Consider the following 19,061-nt stretch of genomic DNA (forward strand, 5'->3'; position numbering starts at 1 on the left):
TCGAACCGTCAACCTTCTGATCAGCAAGCCCTAGGCTCAGTGGTTTAGCCCACAGCGCCAGCTGGGTCCCTACTTCTGAACATGTTGTTGTTTAGTCGTTTAGTCGTGTCCGACTCTTCGTGACCCCATGGACCATAGCACGCCAGGCACTCCTGTCTTGCACTGCCTCCCGCAGTTTTGTCAAACTCATGTTCGTAGCTTCGAGAACACTGTCCAACCACCTTGTCCTCTGACGTCCCCTTCTCCTAGTGCCCTCAATCTTTCCCAACATCAGGGTCTTTTCCAAGGATTCTTCTCTTCTCATGAGGTGGCCAAAGTATTGGAGCCTCAGCTTCACGATCTGTCCTTCCAGGGAGCACTCAGGGCTGATTTCCTTAAGAATGGATAGGTTTGATCTTCTTGCAGTCCATGGGACTCTCAAGAGTCTCCTCCAGCACCATAATTCAAAAGCATCAATTCTTCGGCGATCAGCCTTCTTTATGGTCCAGCTCTCACTTCCATACATCACTACTGGGAAAACCATAGCTTTAACTATACGGACCTTTGTCGGCAAGGTGATGTCTCTGCTTTTTAAGATGCTGTCTAGGTTTGTCATTGCTTTTCTCCCAAGAAGCAGGCGTCTTTTAATTTCGTGACTGCTGTCACCATCTGCAGTGATCAAGGAGCCCAAGAAGGTAAAATCTCTCACTGCCTCCATTTCTTCCCCTTCTATTTGCCAGGAGGTGATGGGACCAGTGGCCATGATCTTGGTTTTTTTGATGTTGAGCTTCAGACCATATTTTGCGCTCTCCTCTTTCACCCTCATTAAAAGGTTCTTTAATTCCTCCTCGCTTTCTGCCATCAAGGTTATGTCATCTGCATATCTGAGGTTGTTGATATTTCTTCCGGCAATCTTAATTCCGGCTTGGGATTCATCTAGTCCAGCCTTTCGCATGATGAATTCTGCATATAAGTTAAATAAGCAGGGAGACAATATACAACCTTGTCGTACTCCTTTCCCAATTTTGAACCACTCAGTTGTTCCATATCCAGTTCTAACTGTAGCTTCTTGTCCCACATAGAGATTTCTCAGGAGACAGATGAGGTGATCAGGCACTCCCATTTCTTTAAGAACTTGCCATAGTTTGCTGTGGTCGACACAGTCAAAGGCTTTTGCATAGTCAATGAAGCAGAAGTAGACGTTTTTCTGGAACTCTCTTGCTTTCTCCATAATCCAGCGCATGTTTGCTATTTGGTCTCTGGTTCCTCTGCCCTTTCGAAATCCAGCTTGCACTTCTGGAAGTTCTCGGTCCACATACTGCCTAAGCCTGCCTTGTAGAATTTTAAGCATAACCTTGCTAGCGTGTGAAATGAGCGCAATTGTGCGGTAGTTGGAGCATTCTTTGGCACTGCCCTTCTTTGGAATTGGGATGTAGACTGATCTTCTCCAATCCTCTGGCCATTGCTGAGTTTTCCAAACTTGCTGGCATATTGGGTGTAGATATTGCATATAACCATCTTGGCTGAAAGCCATTAATACCCTTTTAAATCTACTTGATCTAGTAGCCCTCACCAACCTTTGTGGCAGCAAATTTCATAAATGAATTATAGGTTGCATGAAAAAATGCTTAATTTATATGTCCTAAATCTCCTGCCAGTTTCATTGGATGACCCAAGTTCTATTATTATGAGAGAGAAATGTATTTCTCAACACCATGCACCAGTTGCCTTTTTCCAAACTAAAAGCCACTTAGGCTTAAGTCCGGGGACACTTCCCCTATGGTTAGTTCCATAATCAACTGTTCCGGGACACCATATTTTAGGGTGTTCTAGGAATTCTACCTCTTTCTTGTGACTCTGTATGAGGCTAATTGAAGTCAGCCATCATTACAACATTTTCTTCTCCATCTCAAGATTCCTTCAGTTTTTTGGTCAACTATGTCCTTAGTACACAATTATTTTTGTGACTGGTGTTCCCACTCACAGAGATTCTGTGAAAAAGTATTTTCCTTTTAAGTATTCTAGCTCTCAGCCAGTTACCAAACCTAATGTTCTGTAATAGTAAGGATCCATTACTGTCAAATTGGTTACTGTATATGGTTTTATATTGTCCTTCCTTTTATATGTTTTTGTTGAACTGTCAGAACTGAAAAGGGAAGGTTCCTCCAAGCAGGCAAAGCTTTGTATCCTCATCTATACTGTGCATCTGAAAAAAACGTACACTAACCTCAACTCTATTTTTAGTCTGCCTGAACACAGAATTTAACCTTGGTGATCCCTTGCAATAAAGTAAAGGTTTCATTCTATCTCATTTAGAAGTACAATAGAGCCTCTTATGAGGCTTATGGGAACTATCTGAGCTAATTCTAAAAGAGCTGATCCTGATCTTGCAAAACAGCATCAGAGTAATGAAGTTGTTTGAATTGCTGTGGTTTAAAATATATATTCCAAAGGGGGAAAGGAAACAATTATATCTCTGGCTATAGTTTCACAAAAGTCAGTGTGGTTCATTCCTCACTCCTTTGGTGTGAACATGTGTGTGATAAGAATATGCAACATTATGAGGTGTGACTGGTATAATGAAATTTCCTGCCCTGCTTACAAAGATGCATATAGACTGAGACATTGTGAAGCAATCAAAAACTTGGAAAATGTTGGGTTTTTTTAGTAGGTTTACATTGTTGGCAGGCCTAGTTTTACCGAAGTAGCCAAAAGCTTTCCTGATGATATCCATGGATCTAGTGAAAGTTTCCATTTCAGTTATTACTGGGTCTGCAATGCAGTTAAAGGAATTTTAATTATTGAATCAATAGATTTTTATTCAGTTAACCAAACAAATCTGTCAATTCAGTTTTGCATAAGATTGCATTTACATAAAGCTAGGTAAAAGGTAAAGGGACCCCTGACCATTAGGTCCAGTCGTGACCGACTCTGGGGTTGCGCGCTCATCTCGCATTATTGGCTGAGGGAGCCGGCGTACAACTTCCAGGTCATGTGGCCAGCATGACAAAGCCACTTCTGGCAAACCAGAGCAGCACATGGAAACACCGTTTACCTTCCCGCTGTAGCGGTTCCTATTTATCTACTTGCATTTTGACGTGCTTTCGAACTGCTAGGTTGGCAGGAGCTGGGACCAAGCAACGGGAGCTCACCCCGTCACAGGGATTCGATTAAAATGCAAATACAATATTAACTCAGCATTCATTGGATTACCTTTGTCCCCACACTCTGATACTATTTCTCCAGGAAGGATCAAGGTGTCATGTGCATGATTCCTAATTTTTATCAATAATAATAATAATAATAATAATAAATTTTATTTGTACCCCACCCTCCCCAGCCAGAGCCGGGCTCAGAGCAGCTAACATCACATAAATAACACAGTATACATAAAAACAGTATACATAATTAATTCAGACAAATCAAAATCTGGACAAACGTCACTTATCAGGTTAAGATTGAGTGGTTAATACTTTAACTATCTTTAGCATCTGAATACTTTAGCATCTGGTATTCATAGATATATGTCTTATTGTTTACTGTCATGATTAGGCAACAGCATACAAATTCACTTGCTATATATGACAGCAAAGATGCATCTGGTATCCCAACAATGGCAAATCAGGAACTTCCAATGATCGGCCCTCTACACAAGATGCCGCTGGGTTGTTAAGACATGACATAAGACATCTTATTTCAGTGCCTTTCTCTCTCTCTCTCTCTCTCTCTCTCTCTCTCTCTCTCTCTCTCTCACACACACACACACACACACACACCTTTCCCCTTACAAGAAAAGATTGACAGCAAGGCACATGACCAGCAGGACACATAGACACACAAAAGCAGGAGACATGCATGTTGATGCATCCATTCTCCCCCTGCTAACATTAGGAAACAAGGGAGCTTATCAGAGCTAAAGAAAGAGATGGAGCAATACACACATATCTCACACACACACACAGTCACACACAAGACCCCTCATGTTGAATGACTGCACACACAGACATACACAGCACAGTATAGCATCCTGTTCCCAGCTATAGCCAGATAGATGCATAAGCCACCCACTTGTATCCTATATAATAATATGCAAGTGTCTCTTCCGTGTGTCCCTGGGTTACTGCGCATGTGCCCCAGGGACACAGGGATTGGACAGCAGAGACAGCACGTGCGCACTCTCCCCCCCGCCTCCTCCAACCGCCGCTCCCGGCCGGACACCGCCTCACTGCAGGGCACGTCAGGGAAGCAAGGGTGGAGGCCGGCGGAGACCTCCTCCTCACAACCCTCCCTGGCCCGTAAGAGGAGCGGCGGGAGGCCGCGAAGCAGCGGCAGCGAGGTAGGCATTTGTGTCCCGCGTCCTTCCTGTCGGCGGCTGGGGGGCAGGAACGGAAAGCACTGCTTTCTCCTCCTCCGTTCCTGCCCCCCTGCCGCCGACAACAAGGACAGGTCCCAGGGTCCGGAGAAGCGCTGCGCAAACGCTTCTCCAAACCCCGGGATGTCTCCTTCCTCTCGGCGGCTGGGGGGCAGGAACGGAGGAGGAGAAAGCAGCGCTTTCTCCTCCGTTCCTGCCCCCCTGCCGCCGACAACAAGGACAGGTCCCAGGGTTCGGAGAAGCGCTGCGCAAGCGCTTCTCCGAACCCCAGGATTCTAGCGCCCGTTATTGAACGGGCTGAAATACACTAGTATACAATAATATACAATAATAGTCTTGAAGAGTAATATACAAGAGTATATACAATAATAGTCTTTAGAAGAGTTTCCATGTGTCCTCTTTTTCCAGAACACATCCTCTTTTCCAGGGGTAAAATTTCTGTCCAGGTGGATTTTTTTCAATTTGCCAAAATGCCTCTGGCCATATTTTCTGGATGAGACATAGACCTACGGTAACTGGTGGCTGAAGACTTGCTTTCCTCTTCTCTTCTCCTGCCCCACTCAGCAATACATCACAGCTTCTATAGCCTACAAATAGTAGGGGTATTTAAAATGAGAGTCGTCAAAGCATCCTCTGTTTTCGCTCTTCAAAATATGGCAACTCTGAATTCATGGAGGTGAAGACTACCAGTGGTTATTAGCTATGATGGCTATGCTCTCCCTCCACTGCTGGAGACAGCAATGCCTTTAAGTACCAGTTGCTGGAAACAATGGGAAAGGGAGAGTGTTCTGCTCCCTTGTTTCCCACAGGCATCCAACTGGCCACTGAGAACAGGATGCTGAACTAGATGAGCCACTGGCCTGATCCAGCAACCTCTTCTTATGACTTCTCAGTAGTGAAGTGAAATTATATATTTCACTTATTCAGCAATAAGTGAAATATATAATGATAAAAATAAATGTTTACAACTTCTGGGTATATGACTCAAAGGCATATATGTCGTCGTGATTTGTGGGGAAAAACAAAATCACTGAAGCTGATAATACGTACTTTTTTATTTTATAAAATTTAATTTTTGGACCCAAGGACATGAGTTGTAATAGTGCTTTTATAGACAAGGATGCCTATTATTGTACACTTCACACTTGCTGGAAAATAGCCTTGGACTGAAGAATGCATGTTTTGACAAGCAACTTCAGGTAGCTCTTTGAATCCATAGATTATCTTGCTCTGTGCAGATCTTTTTGTTGTCTCTAGAATTGTCCTTTATAATACTGAAGAAGTACGGCGATATAAGCTTTGTGTGATGCTAAATCTGTCAGTTGTAGTGTGTTGCTTTCTTATTAAAGAAAACCTGGGGCGTATCCTATTTATTACGTTTGTCAATCTGTTTCTCTCTCACCCCACCCTATCCCACCCCACTTCTGAATCTCTTTAAGTCTTATTTTCTTGGCATATTTAAGTTTCTGAGCTAAGGTTCCTCAGCTTTCTTTTTTCTAAATCTGGGATAATCTGTACTGTACATTTGGAATTCAGCTGCCATTAACTTTAGTTCTTATTACAATTAATTCACCCAAAGGAGCCTGAACTATTCAAATAGATCCTTGCTGCTTGTTCCTTGTTGGATTTATCAGGACGCGGGTGGCGCTAGAGCCTAGGGCTTGCCGATCAGAAGGTCGGTGGTTCAAATCCCCACGACGGGGTGAGCTCCCGTTGTTTGGTCCCAGTTCCTGCCCATCTAGCAGTTCGAAAGCATGTCAAAGTGCAAATAGATAAATACCGTAGGTACTGCTCGGGCGGGAAGGTAAATGGCGTTTCTGTGCACTGCTCTGGTTCACCAGAAGCGGCTTAGTCATGCTGGCCACATGACCCAGAAGCTGTATGTGGACAAATGCCAGCTCCCTCGGCCTATAGAGCGAGATGAGCGCCGCAATCCCAGAGTCATCAGCAACTGGACCTAATTCTCAGGGGTACCTTTACCTTTACCTTTTTAATGCTGATAGCAGAGATGGATTTAAAAGTAGCAGCAGCATGTTGGTATTCAACCTGACACTTCTTGTTTATCAAGCTTTTGCTGCTTAATTCTACCCTTGCAAACCTTCCTCTGATCTCATCTAAACCCCTGGGGGATTTTAAAAGTGGTTGTCCTTTGTTGAAGAAATCTGAAATTGTTTTATCTGATTATAGGGAGACACAGCATTGTAAAATACCCAGGTTCATAGAGACCTCTGCTGGCATAGAACATACATATTTCTTTAAGCTTTGGACAATTGTGTGTGCAGATTTCAGTCACTATTCATTATGCTCAATTATCTATTGGACTCAGAAGCTTCTATACGGGGCTCACAGTAGTTTGCCATTCCAGGGACAGTTTAGCTGTCTAGTTTCTCTGATGTGGCAGGCTGAGATGTCCCCAGAACATTCACTGTCACTTGTGTTTGTTATCTGAACACAAAGTAATAGCAGTCTTATAAACTTGAAATATATCTCTTTGGAGGCTACAGGGGGGAAACATCCCCTGGGAGACTGTTTTAAGTTCCACTTATTTCCCTAAGTTAAATAAGTGGTTAAATCTATTTCATTGCAATTAATGGGACACATAATATCCTTAGCTTTGGCTGGATTACGCTCATATATTTTCCTCTCAAATATGTTGCATGGGGATATTAGGGTGTTTCTATCTATCCCCTAGTTTGAATGAATGGTATTCATGGTTTACTCAGGGTAGACCCATTGAAATTAATAGGCCTAACTTAGTTAAGGTGACTTCTCTGAGTAAAAATTGGTTGAATACCACCCACTGTCTACAGAGCGTGGAACAAGATGGAAAATTAATTCTGATTTCTCATAGTTTGCACATTGAAGCACTTTAGATTTGAGAGTAGACCTAAGTGCTTATGGTTTCTGCAGGTTGGAATTTGATGCATGTAGTTTGCCACACATATAGGGTATATTTGTTTTCTTAGGTACAAACATATTTGATATCCGGACTGGGCTGCATATTTATTCTCCTATCTGGCAGGTCATTATGCTAAAGAAACATACAGCTTTCCTTATACTGCTAATAGGGAGCACATATACACTAATAATGGTTTACAAGGTTAGCTGATATAGATTCTCCAAAGGATATTGGGAATTGTAGCTTAGTGCCAGTTCTGAGAATTGTGGTTTTCACAAACCCTTTGAGCCCTCAGTTTCAGGGTTTCCTGGGAGAAGGGGATATCTATTAGTTGGCAGTCTATATATGCCCAGTTGAGCACATTTAAACCAATGAGTACACTGAATTAATGCAATGGGGGAAGCCATGAAGCTAAAGCATTATTGCTACTAATATCTGCAAAAAGGAAAAAAATCTTTCCTTATAGATCCAATTCACTTTCAAGAACAGACAATGACATGATATTTGAATGCGGTATTATATAAATGTGTATGTTAGGAAGAAAGGCATTTGAAGGTTAATGGCACACAGAAAAGAAACACTTGCTTAAGAAGAGTGTTGCTGTCTTCCTTGCAGCTCCTCCAAACTGGATTCAGAAAATAAGCGATGCTCATGTGGCCATGGAAGAAAGCATATACTGGGAATGTAAGGCAAATGGGAGACCGAAGCCTTCTTACAGCTGGCTAAAGGATGGCGAACTGCTTCTCCCTCAGGTATGAGTAATATTCAGGCTTGGTGTCCTTGGTGCTTTTGAGTTGGGTGACAAAACTTGAAAGGATTTGTTGTGAAGTGGTGACCTTTTTCATCTCTGTATAGTTTGTTGCTGTTGAGGAAAAAGAAATTAATGGAACCGAGTGGCCTTAAAATTCCATCTGTCCCATTGCAGACTTCCTTCCCTGCTGAGTGAATGTCACAGAATCACCTTGAGCTTTCCTTGTAGTTAAAACAATGACACTTCAAGCCATACTTTTCAAAGGCAGAAATTACCCTCAGGCACCTAATTCCCAGCCAAATGTTCAATGGAAGTTAGGCATTTAAGTCCCACTTTCTGCCTTTGACAAGCGTTTCTCTGAATCAACTGGAACTTAGAAGCTGTGGGACTCATTTCCAGAGGACATTTGCTATGAGAAGAAGGGTACATAAAATGGTTGTATATTTTTATACTCTGTACAACTCTGTAGGGGAAGGAAAAGTAATAATAGAAACGCTAGTTAAGGTGTAAGTGTGAACTGTGAAAAGAGTGAATGGGAATATACTTACTCAGGCTGTATAGAACACCTTCCCTCCATTTCCATTTTTGAGCTTCTAATTTTTAATTGAACTTTATGGGAGGTAAACAAGCCCTCTGGTCTGTAATAGTAACCCCATTCAACTTCTTCAGATCTCTGCTAGAGCTGACAACAAGGGAGTTGACCTACCATTAGCAGTGGCAGAATGAACTGCCTAAAGATTAATGATCTATGGAAAAGGAGGAAATCTCATTAGCACCCTTTCCATTCCATGTCTCACCAGAGGAGATCCTTTCAGGCCTTGAATGTCTCAATTATATAGGCAAACTAGGCAAATTATTCACTCTCCGTTATCAGAGTGACCAGCTTTTTATTTTTTTTAACCTGCCCTTTGATGAGTTGCCTAGATTCAATCAAGCTCTAGTAAAGATTATGCAAACATAAATTGCAACCCCACAGCCAAGTAGAAAGTCAGTCAGTTTTTTAAAAAAATTATATTAGTTATATGTTTCGTTGTTAAAAGTACACCCAAATGCATAATGTACACAATGCTGTACTGATTAAAACTGATAACATGAGTTCCATATCCGTAGGCTGACAAATGATTGCAGGGTCTTTTGTTCCACATGCTAATTTCACTTGCTTCATGCTGGTCACTACCAGTAGCAAATGGTCTTGAACTTAAATCACATTAGACTAAAGTAAGGATCGTTAAATGATTAACATTTACATCTTTAGGGCTTAGGGGTTTTTGATTTTTGTTTTAATTCTGGTGGGGTGAACTGCATACAATAGCTTTGCAAGACTGAATGTGATTACTATTCCCATTAACCTTCAAGGGAGCTGAAAGCTAATAGTTCTGCTGTTCCAAATCTTCTGAAGAACTTGCCTGGCATGATTAAACCATAACACACTACAGGACAGAAGCAGTATTGGATGCAAGTTTATGAAGATACTATTAATCTAAATTGGGGAGAGGCTGATATACTGTTTAAATGGCATTTATCAACTATGATATTGGTTTCCTCCATTCAGCAATTAATACAATATACAGTGGTGCCTCGCTAGACGAATTTAATTCATTCCATGGGTCTTTTCTTATAACGAAAAATTCGTCTAGCGAATCCCATAGGAATGCATTGAAATATTTTTGAAATATTTTTTGCCCATAGGAATGCATTAATTGAATTTCAATTCATTCCTATGGGAAACCGCGATTCGCTAGACGAATTTTTCATAAAACGAATTCGTCTAGCGAGGCAACCTCCGCTAGAAAAAAACCTTTCGTTAAGTGGAAATTTCGTTAAGCAGGGCATTCGTTAAGCGAGGCACCACTGTAAATGGTTTATCAATAGATGACATCATGTAATTTGTTCATAAACTTGCATTTTTAGCACCAAAGTTTATTCCCCCCCCCCCCGACAGGTTAAAATAAATGATATGATTGCAGCAATGTATAAATTCTAAATATTAGCTTTTCAAAATTGTGTTGTGCCTTTTGCTATTTTGCAGGAAAGAATCTTGATAGAACATGGGACGCTCACCATCACCAGTGTGAACCTATCAGACACCGGCATGTATCAGTGTGTGGCAGAAAATAGACATGGGACCATCTATATCAGCGCAGAACTGAGCGTAATTGGTGGGCTCCTTTTACTTAACAAATACTGAAAAATATGTGTTAGCCTGTTTTGCTGCCTCTAATGAAGTCCACAAATAACTAATATTTATTTTTTTATCAGAATTCATATCAGTCTAGGCAAAAAGCCCACTCAGAGCAGCTTGAGCCCTTGTCACAATGACTGTCTGCATACATGAACAAGTCATAAACACTTCATATTTGCGGTCATCATCAATCATCATCATTTTGCTTTAGCTGTTACAAATACATACTTTTGAGGGGAGAGGATAGATGATTTTATGCATAGTCTAGTACAGGCACCCCCAAACTTCGGCCCTCCAGATGTTTTGGACCACAGTTCTCATCTTCCCCGACCACTGGTCCTATTAGCTAGGGATCATGGGAATTGTAGGCCAAAAGATCTGGAGGGCCGCAGTTTGGGGATGCCTGGTCTAGTACAAGAATTTGGTGGTCAAATTGTTCAGTTGCTTAGAGCATGGTGCTGATAACAACAAGGTTTCAGGTTCAATCCCCATATGGGATAACTGCATGTTCCTGCATTGGACTAGATCAGGGGTTGTCAACCTGGTCCCTACCGCCCACTAGTGGGTGTTTCAGAATTTCCATCAAGCACTGATGGGCGGTAAATAAGTTTTACCAGCAAGAAAGATGCATTAGTGGGCGGTAGGTATAACAAGGTTGACTACCCCTGGACTAGGTGATCCTCAGGGTCCCTTCCAACTCTATGATTCTATGAATGATTCTATGAACTTCAGGGCACACAGGCATATTACAGAGGATTATGGGGAAATGTTCTAGGACAGGGCTTGACAGATTTCATTTTTGCAAGATCTTAATACAACGTTGAGGCACATTAGCCAGATTCAAGTGCAACAGAAACCCGGGGAGGGGGGGCAGAGAACAGGCACTTTTTTGCCCTGGAAATCATTTTCAGTATCAATACTGAACTTACTGCTCCTCGTTCCCCCCACCCCACAACCACGCTTTCTTAATTTCAGCAGCCTAACTTAAGAAAGGATCTTATTATCGGCCAGAAACTCTTACATATCTGTAATACTAGCCATTGCTAGTATTGCTAGTTTTGTCCAGTATAAACATCACTAAGTATTAACTGTATGTGTTATAAAAAGAACATTCTGCATTTTTGTGTGAAAAATTTATAAACAGATTAATCAAGAAAAGTAGTGTCCAATAGGCTAGGATTTCTTGGCTTGGTAGAGCTGGTTCTTATTTTCTCCTGTGCATCCATATCCAAGCTGTTAGGTCCAACTGGAACTTTAGACATGAGGAAGGGCTATAGCAGGGGTCCCCAGACTAACCGCGGGCCGCATATGACCCAAAGGCCTCTTTTATCCGGCCCACGACGACCCCCGCCGCCTGCTGCCACCACCTGTTCTTAGCGGCATGGTGGCGCGCTTCTGGGTCGACCCGGAAGTGCACTGGAAATAACGTTTGTGTGCTTGCACAAACATCCTTTCCGGTGCACTTCTGGGTCGGGGGAGGCCCATGCGCATGCACACAAACAATTTTTGGCGCTTTTTTCGACCCGGAAGCGCGCTGTCGCGCCTGTAAGAGTGTGTGCGCATGCGCACAGCCGTGCACTCCCCCACCCTCCGGCCCGCCGCGCGATCGGCACGGTGGGCACCGGCCCGAAGCCAGGTAAGTTTGGGGACCCCTGGGCTATAGCTTGCTTCAGTCCCTGGCATCTTCAGGCAGGACTGGGAAAGTCTCCTATCTGAAGTGCAGGCAATACTGAGCTAGATGGGCTCATGTAATCATAGAATTGTAGAGTTGGAAGGCATCCTGTGGGTCATCTACTCCAACCCACTTCAATGCAGAAATCACAACGATCATATTTGACAGATGACCATCCAACCTCTTCCTTAATATCTGCAAAGAAGGAGAGTCCACCACATTCTGAAGGCGTCTGTTCCACTGTCAAACAGCACTTACCACCAGAAAGTTCTTCCTGGTGTTTAGTCAGAATCTCCTTTCTTGTAACATGAAGGCATTGGTTCGAGTCCTACCCTCTGGAGCAGGAGAAAACAAGCAAGCCCTTTAGATATTTGAAGATGGCTATCGTATCTCCTCTCAGGCTAAACATACCCAGCTCCTTTAGCCATTCCTCACAAGGCTTGGTTTCCAGACCCTTCATTATCTTGGTCACCCACCTCTGCACACATTCCAGCTTGTCAATACCCTTCTTATACTCAGTATATGTCAGCTTCCTGTGTTCCTAGACCTCCTAGTACCTTCTGTACGGTTTTTTTTCCTGTGCAGTAAATCTGTAATTACTCCACTCTTTACACACTGAGGGGATCCTCAGTTTTAGTGCTTCTGATGTGGGCATTTCATATTTTAAAGAACTTGAATTGTGCCACAGTGTCTTGCTTTAATAGCACAGTCAGGACTTGACTTCTACAGGTCCTTTTTTGGCACTCTATCCCCATCCCAGCCTCCTTAGGCCATTTTGTGACTTTTTGTGAGATGAAAGAATACAGCCTTTGGTGTCTGAGTTCCTCTCAGCTGTGCAGTACGGTGTGGTAGCACTGATCGAATCTTTATTGAAGAAACATGGAAGATTGCAAGTCTAATCACCTTGCTTTTTAAAATAAAAAAGGGAGGGAAAGTGAATGCCTCACAACACAAGCTCTCCCCCTGTTATGGATCATGCTGTTCTGCTGGGCCAAAGAGAAGAGGTGACCCTCTCCTTCTAGATAATGAGCAGTAGGGATTTCCTTAATGGCCACTAGTGGCTGCTCATTTCTCTTTATGTAATAATGTTCTGTAGAAGGTGTTTAAATCACATGTGCATGTGTGGTGGAGGCTGAAAGAAGCAGTCCATGCAGTTTGGATTTGGACAGAGAGTGAAAATGAATTTTATAGTCATCCCCCCCAAACCAGCTAGCAAGAAGTAACCATGGCAGATGGCTAGACTGCTGTTATATCTGCTGGGGACTGATGCTGCTTTCGGATCTGGTAACTGCCTTTACAATTTCTTGCTTCCCTCCTGGCCAGTCTGTATATTGGAAAAAATAAACAGGTATTTAAAAACATTCAAAGTCTTCAGTAGTCTCTCCACACATGGAATCTAACCCTGTAAATCCTGGAAAAACACAGAGCGCAACATGGCTTTGATCCGTGTGATCCATAGCCAGCATGGTGTAGTGGTTAAGAGCGGTAGACTCGTAATCTGGTGAACCGGGTTCACTTCCCCTCTCCGCCACATGCAGCTGCTGGATGATCTTGGACTAGTCACACTTCTCTGAAGTCTCTCAGCCTCACTCACCTCACACTCACAGGGTGTTTGTTATGGGGAGGAAGGGAGATTGTGAGCCGCTTTGAGACTCCTTAAGGGGAGTGAAAGGCGGGATATCAAGTCCAAACTCTTCTTCTCTTCTTGCATAGAAGACTACCTTCCTTGAAATCTATGCACAAAGGCTGCAGAAGTCCACCCTTGATGTTTGCAGGTTGATGGCAGGGCTAGAGAAACATGCAACATCAGGGGCGACACCAGTAGCATGACTCCACTGCCCTTTCTATGGTTTGGTGCCATAGTATGAACTTGCAGTGAACCAGAAACAGGATCTTTTAATGCAGCCAGCATTATAACCTTGCTCTGTAATCAGGAGCTCTTATCTATGAGACTGTATAGGCTAAGGCTAAGCCATACAAACAGAAGAAACAATGACCAAGAAACTGACCTTGAATTGGGTGTTTATTTGATAATGTGCATAATTTTTAGCCACATGTCTGCTGTTCACATAAAACATTATGATATGTCCAGGCTTTAGTTCACACTAAACATAACTTGTGAGTACAAATCTTGATTTTACACTTTCTGATGTGTCAAATTTACACACTGGAATTGTTTGATTGCAAGCTAGTCCTATGTAATTCTCCATAAAAATGATGCCAATATAACATCTTTGGATCAAGATAAAAAACTTCCAAAAATGAGTATGTCAAATTGCCCGTCCCTCTTGCCTTCCTCACCAAAACCATCTTTCTTTCTGCTATCACCAGGTGTTTTGCTCCCTTGTACTGCTCCAAGAAACCTTTTGAGAATCAATATAGATATTTCATTTTAAAAAACAGTTAATACAATTTGTGAGTAGATAGCATTTTCTCTGATATATTTCAAAGAGAATGTTCAATATTGTAATTTTAATCTCTTCTGAAGAGGAAGGTTTAAGGTGTTCCTTGAGCTGCCAGTGTTTGTTTTTTACTGGATTTTTTTTATTAAAAAGGATAGATGCCTACAACGTGGTGGGGTAACATCCCGAAATTATTGCTGCTGGAGGAAAGAACAAGTAACATTCAACAAATTAGAATCCATAGTGGCAAAATCTATTAGGAATGTTACCTTTCGTATAAAAGAAATCCAAATAAAGCCATAGATGCTTCTTCAGGCTATTCAGCAGTTGCAGCAGTCTGCCTTACACAATGATTTATAGTATAAAATCAAGGACTTCCAGTTTGTCTTGTACTAGATTAACCAGAGAACATGTAAAGCAGGCATCCCCAAACTGCGGCCCTCCAGATGTTTTGGCCTACAACTCCCATGATCCCTAGCTAACAGGACCAGTGGTTGGGGAAGATGGGAATTGTAGTCCAAAACATCTGGAGGGCCGAAGTTTGGGGATGCCTGATGTAAAGTATATTACCTATAACCAGAGTACTTGAAGGTTTCTGAATAAATGAGTGTAAGAGTGGAGGAAATGCTTTCATGTTTTTATGCTGTCAGAGGAAATGTGACCTTCTGGCTGCTTCCCAGTTCCATCATCATCATAATAATAATAACAACTTTTATTTGTATCCCTCCCTCCCCAGCTGAAAGTGGGCTCAGGGCAGCTAACATCAAATATATAACATTGGTATAAAATCTAGCAATAATTAAATTACCTCCTGAAAACAAGTCAGGATCAAATTAAAATCTAATTAGATGGCTTTCCGCAGGATTAGGGTTGGGAACAGTAAATGCTCACCAGGCCCAACTGTTTACGCTGTTCTTATATGGGCCTGGGAGGCCTCTTTCATACTAGTTGCGTGTTCAGACCTTTTAACCTCCCCCTTAAATAAATTCAGACACGACTCAAATTTTAGTTTTGGTTTTGGCAGAATTTAGGCCACAACTTTATTGATTACAGCAAGTGAGTGGTTGCATAGGCTCTGGTTCGACTAGCTCCCTGCACCCTTGCAGGTAGCGCTGACCCAGGGCACCACCATAGGTGAGCCAAGGGTGAACACCTGGATAGGTGGAAAGCTGGGAACAGACTATGTTCACCACCCAGATGTCCCCTTGGACTCAGGCAAGGGCACAACCCCTTGCAGGGTTGACCAAACCATTGAGTCCCTGGATTCCTTTAACGGAATACCCTTCTATAGGGATGGCGAGAACGTTCCCCATCCCTATCACCTGAACCAGAGCCTATCCGCAACCTTACAAGTTGTGACAATTAGCTACGCAGCAGGCGAAACCCAAAGGCACCAGCCAACCGGCCAAGTGGGGGGAATTCCTGCCGTGCACCTGATCCAACGGCAGGCAACACATGACGGCATAGCAAGGTCAAGCACAAAAAAGCCCTAAAAGTAGGGAGAGGTGGGCGGGTGTTCCGATGCACTTGCCAAAAGAGGAAGCTCTGGGTCACATGAACCATGTAGGCTGCGACCCATTGGCCTGATTACACCCTGCATCAAGGGACCTACCAATTGGGTATTGTGGCTGTCAATCATACCCACCCACAACACAGAAGAAGAAGAAGAAGAAGAAAGAAGAAGAAGAAGAAGAAGAAGAAGAAGAAGAAGAAGAAGAGGAGGAGGAGGAGGAGGAGGAGGAGGAGGAGGAGGAGGAGGAGGAGGAGGAGGAGGAGGAGGAGGAATAGTAGTAGTTTGGATTTGATATCCCGCTTTATCACTACCCGAAGGAGTCTCAAAGCGGCTAACAATCTCCTTTCCCTTCCTCCCCCACAACAGACACCCTGTGAGGTGGGTGAGGCTGAGAGTCTTCAGAAAAGTGTGACTAGCCCAAGGTCACCCAGCAGATGCATGTGGAGGAGCAGGGAATCGAACCCGGTTCCCCAGATTACGAGTCTACCACTCTTAACCACTACACCACACTGGTTTGGTTGCCAGGTCTCACTGCAAGAGGACCCAATTTCTTATACAAAAATAGAAGGGGAGTCAGGCTGAGCCCCGACCAAAGGCCTGGTGGGACAACTCCGTCTTGCAGGCCCTGCGGAAAGATGTCAGATCCCACAGGGCCCTTATCTCTTGTGGCAGAGTGTTCTACCAGGCCACGCAAGTCTAATCTCCCTGAAGCCCAGGATCTCCAAGATGTTACTATTTGCAGACCGTAAGGTCCTCTGGGGCATACCAGGAGAGGTGGTCCCGTAGGTACGAGGGTCCTAGGCCGTATAGGGGTTCAAAGGTTAAAACTAGCACAAGTGTATCTACTGAATGACTCTCATTCAGATGCTAGCATATATACACATAGAAAAACCCTAAAGCATGTTTTTCAAACCACATTTGGAACATTCCCAATCTGTGCAGCTGCCTTTTTATTCTTCGTTGTACAGCAGCTATTACATTCCCTGCGACCATTTCTATATTGAAAGTTTTCCTGGACGTATAAAAATAAATTCAAACGGGAATACCGTTATATAGGGAGTCCGTTGTTACATATTTTAAACAAGTATTTGTGCACGAGGGGAGAGGTAACAACAACAGGTAATCATACCTTAGAATGTATTATTTTGCCTGTACATGAGATTGATTATTCTGTTTTTAAAAAGAAAAACTCTTTTTTTTAGTTTGATTCTTTATTGCTTATTCTTCATGAATATAATACATATATACAGTATCATATAAAACATCCCATACTGTACCATACAAAATATATCTTAAACTTACATAGATTATACACAGCAGAACAAACATAATACTGAAAGTCATATTGCTCATTTCTAATAACAATTTTTAAAAAACAGACTGAAACTCCTCATAACAAACAAACAAACTTAAAACTAAACAAGAGGCATCCACTGAACAGTAACAGAGGTACATGGCATTTTCCATACAATATAGATCTACATTCCATAAAAGTGGATGTGTTTGCTGTATCTTAAGACCTTAAGAAACCACAGGCTAAAATTTAGCAAATCTTATTGTTGAAATTTCTTTTAAAGGGTAGGGACCACACAGAATGCTGAGCAGCTTGCCTTCTCTGCCCATGCCCTGCGACCCTAATTTTTTCCAGAGTCTCAGTGAGATCTTGCTTTGTCCCTTTGTCAGGCTGCCCAACTTCTATAATAGTCACGGGGCACTGGAGGTATTTTGCACAGGCATATGTCCGGGACAGTGACCTGTCACTAAAATTCAGGCCTTTTCTCTCTAGCCGCTGTGCTAAGGAAAATTATTCTCAAGGCAGTAGATGATGGTCTGTTTCAGACATTTTGTGGCAGGGCTGTATTTGAACTGGAATTTGAAAAATTGAGGACACATGCAAGGGCGTACCCACCACGGGGCAAGTTAGGGCAGCTGCCCTACTCTAGAAGCAGGGCTGGTGGGCAGAGGCGGAGCACAGCCCGGCGGAGCGCGAGTTCGCCATTCCCGCCGCGCCGTGCCGCACCCTCCCTCCAGCTCCCCGGCGCGCCCTCAGGCAAGGCCAAGCACGGCGGGGAACCAGGGAGCGCGGTGCGGTGGGCGGGAACGCCGAACTCACGCTCCGCTGGGCTGGGCTCCGCCTCCGCCCACCAGCCCTGCTTCTAGGGAGGGGCACAGCCCGGCGGAGCGCGAGTTTGCCGTTCCCGCCCACTTTGTGGCCCCTCCCCTTCCGTGCCTTGGCCCCTCCCCTTGCCCCCCCTAGTTTTGATCCTGGGTACGCCCATGGACACATGTTAGATTCATAGAATCATAGAATTGTTTGAAGGGACCCCAAGGGTTGTCTAGTCCAACCTCCTGAAATCCTGGAGTATTTTGCCCATTGTGGAGCTTGAACCCAAGGGCCTGAGGTTAAGAATTTCATACTCTACGGACTGAGCTAGCACCACTCCTGCGTGCCCATTGGAGTGGACAGTCTCTGTTCTGCACCAATTCTATCCCCTTTTGCTGCCAATGTAACCAGGACATCATATATCGTTTATTCATTGGATTTCTTACCCGCCCTTTACCAGGTCCCAGAGCAGGGTTCAGCAATAAAACATACCATCATAAAAACAACCATAAATCAAGTAAATGCAAAAGCAATTAAAACAGTTCCATATATAAAACAATTCTTTTTTTTTAAAAAAAAGCATATATAAAAACAATGCAAACATTTTCAAATAGTTCCAATATAGGTGCAGACTGGGAGAAATATCCCTGCTTAAAAGGCTTGTTGAAAGGATTTTCTCTAAAGAAGGAATACAGATGCACCAGGATTTCTTAGCACAGTCAACCATAAGTGCTAACAGACATTGGACAATCTCAGAAGAATAACCATTGTCAAGAACAGTCCATCCCAATTGGTTGGCCAAAAGGGAGGAACAGGATACTTGTCTATCTGCAAAGAATATGTTTGTCCATTGTTCTGGGATACATCAAGAAAATTCATGGAGGATAAGGCTGTCAGTATCTTCTAGCCATGATAGCTAATCTTTGCCTCCACAGTCAGAACATGTCTGAATACCAGTTTCTGGAAACTGCAGGAGGGGAAAGTTCTGGTGAGCATGGGTCTCCCTTGCGGGCTTCCCTTAGGCATCTGGTTGGCCATGTGAAAAGACAGTGCTGGATTAGATGAGCCACTGGCCTAATCTGGCAGGGCTCTTCTCATGTAATACGGTCGTATAATTTTTGTGCTAATTAAAAGGAAACTCTGACTTAGATATAGAGATCCCAGGAGTTTCATAGGACAGTCCTGAT

At 43.2% G+C, this 19,061-nt stretch overlaps 1 protein-coding gene across 1 annotated transcript in view; it reads left to right on the top strand.

The window, feature by feature from the left end:
- Positions 1 to 19,061, top strand: part of LOC118080810 (contactin-4) — a 532,292-nt gene that overhangs the window by 426,898 nt on the left and 86,333 nt on the right. The window contains exons 11-12 of the mRNA XM_035106605.2: positions 7,866 to 8,002; positions 10,031 to 10,160. Of these exons, the coding sequence (XP_034962496.2) occupies positions 7,866 to 8,002; positions 10,031 to 10,160 (267 nt within the window). The remainder of the gene's footprint in view (positions 1 to 7,865; positions 8,003 to 10,030; positions 10,161 to 19,061) is intronic.

This window comes from Zootoca vivipara, chromosome 2 (genome assembly GCF_963506605.1).
Source record: "Zootoca vivipara chromosome 2, rZooViv1.1, whole genome shotgun sequence".
In the NCBI taxonomy this organism is placed as follows: Eukaryota; Metazoa; Chordata; class Lepidosauria; order Squamata; family Lacertidae; genus Zootoca; species Zootoca vivipara.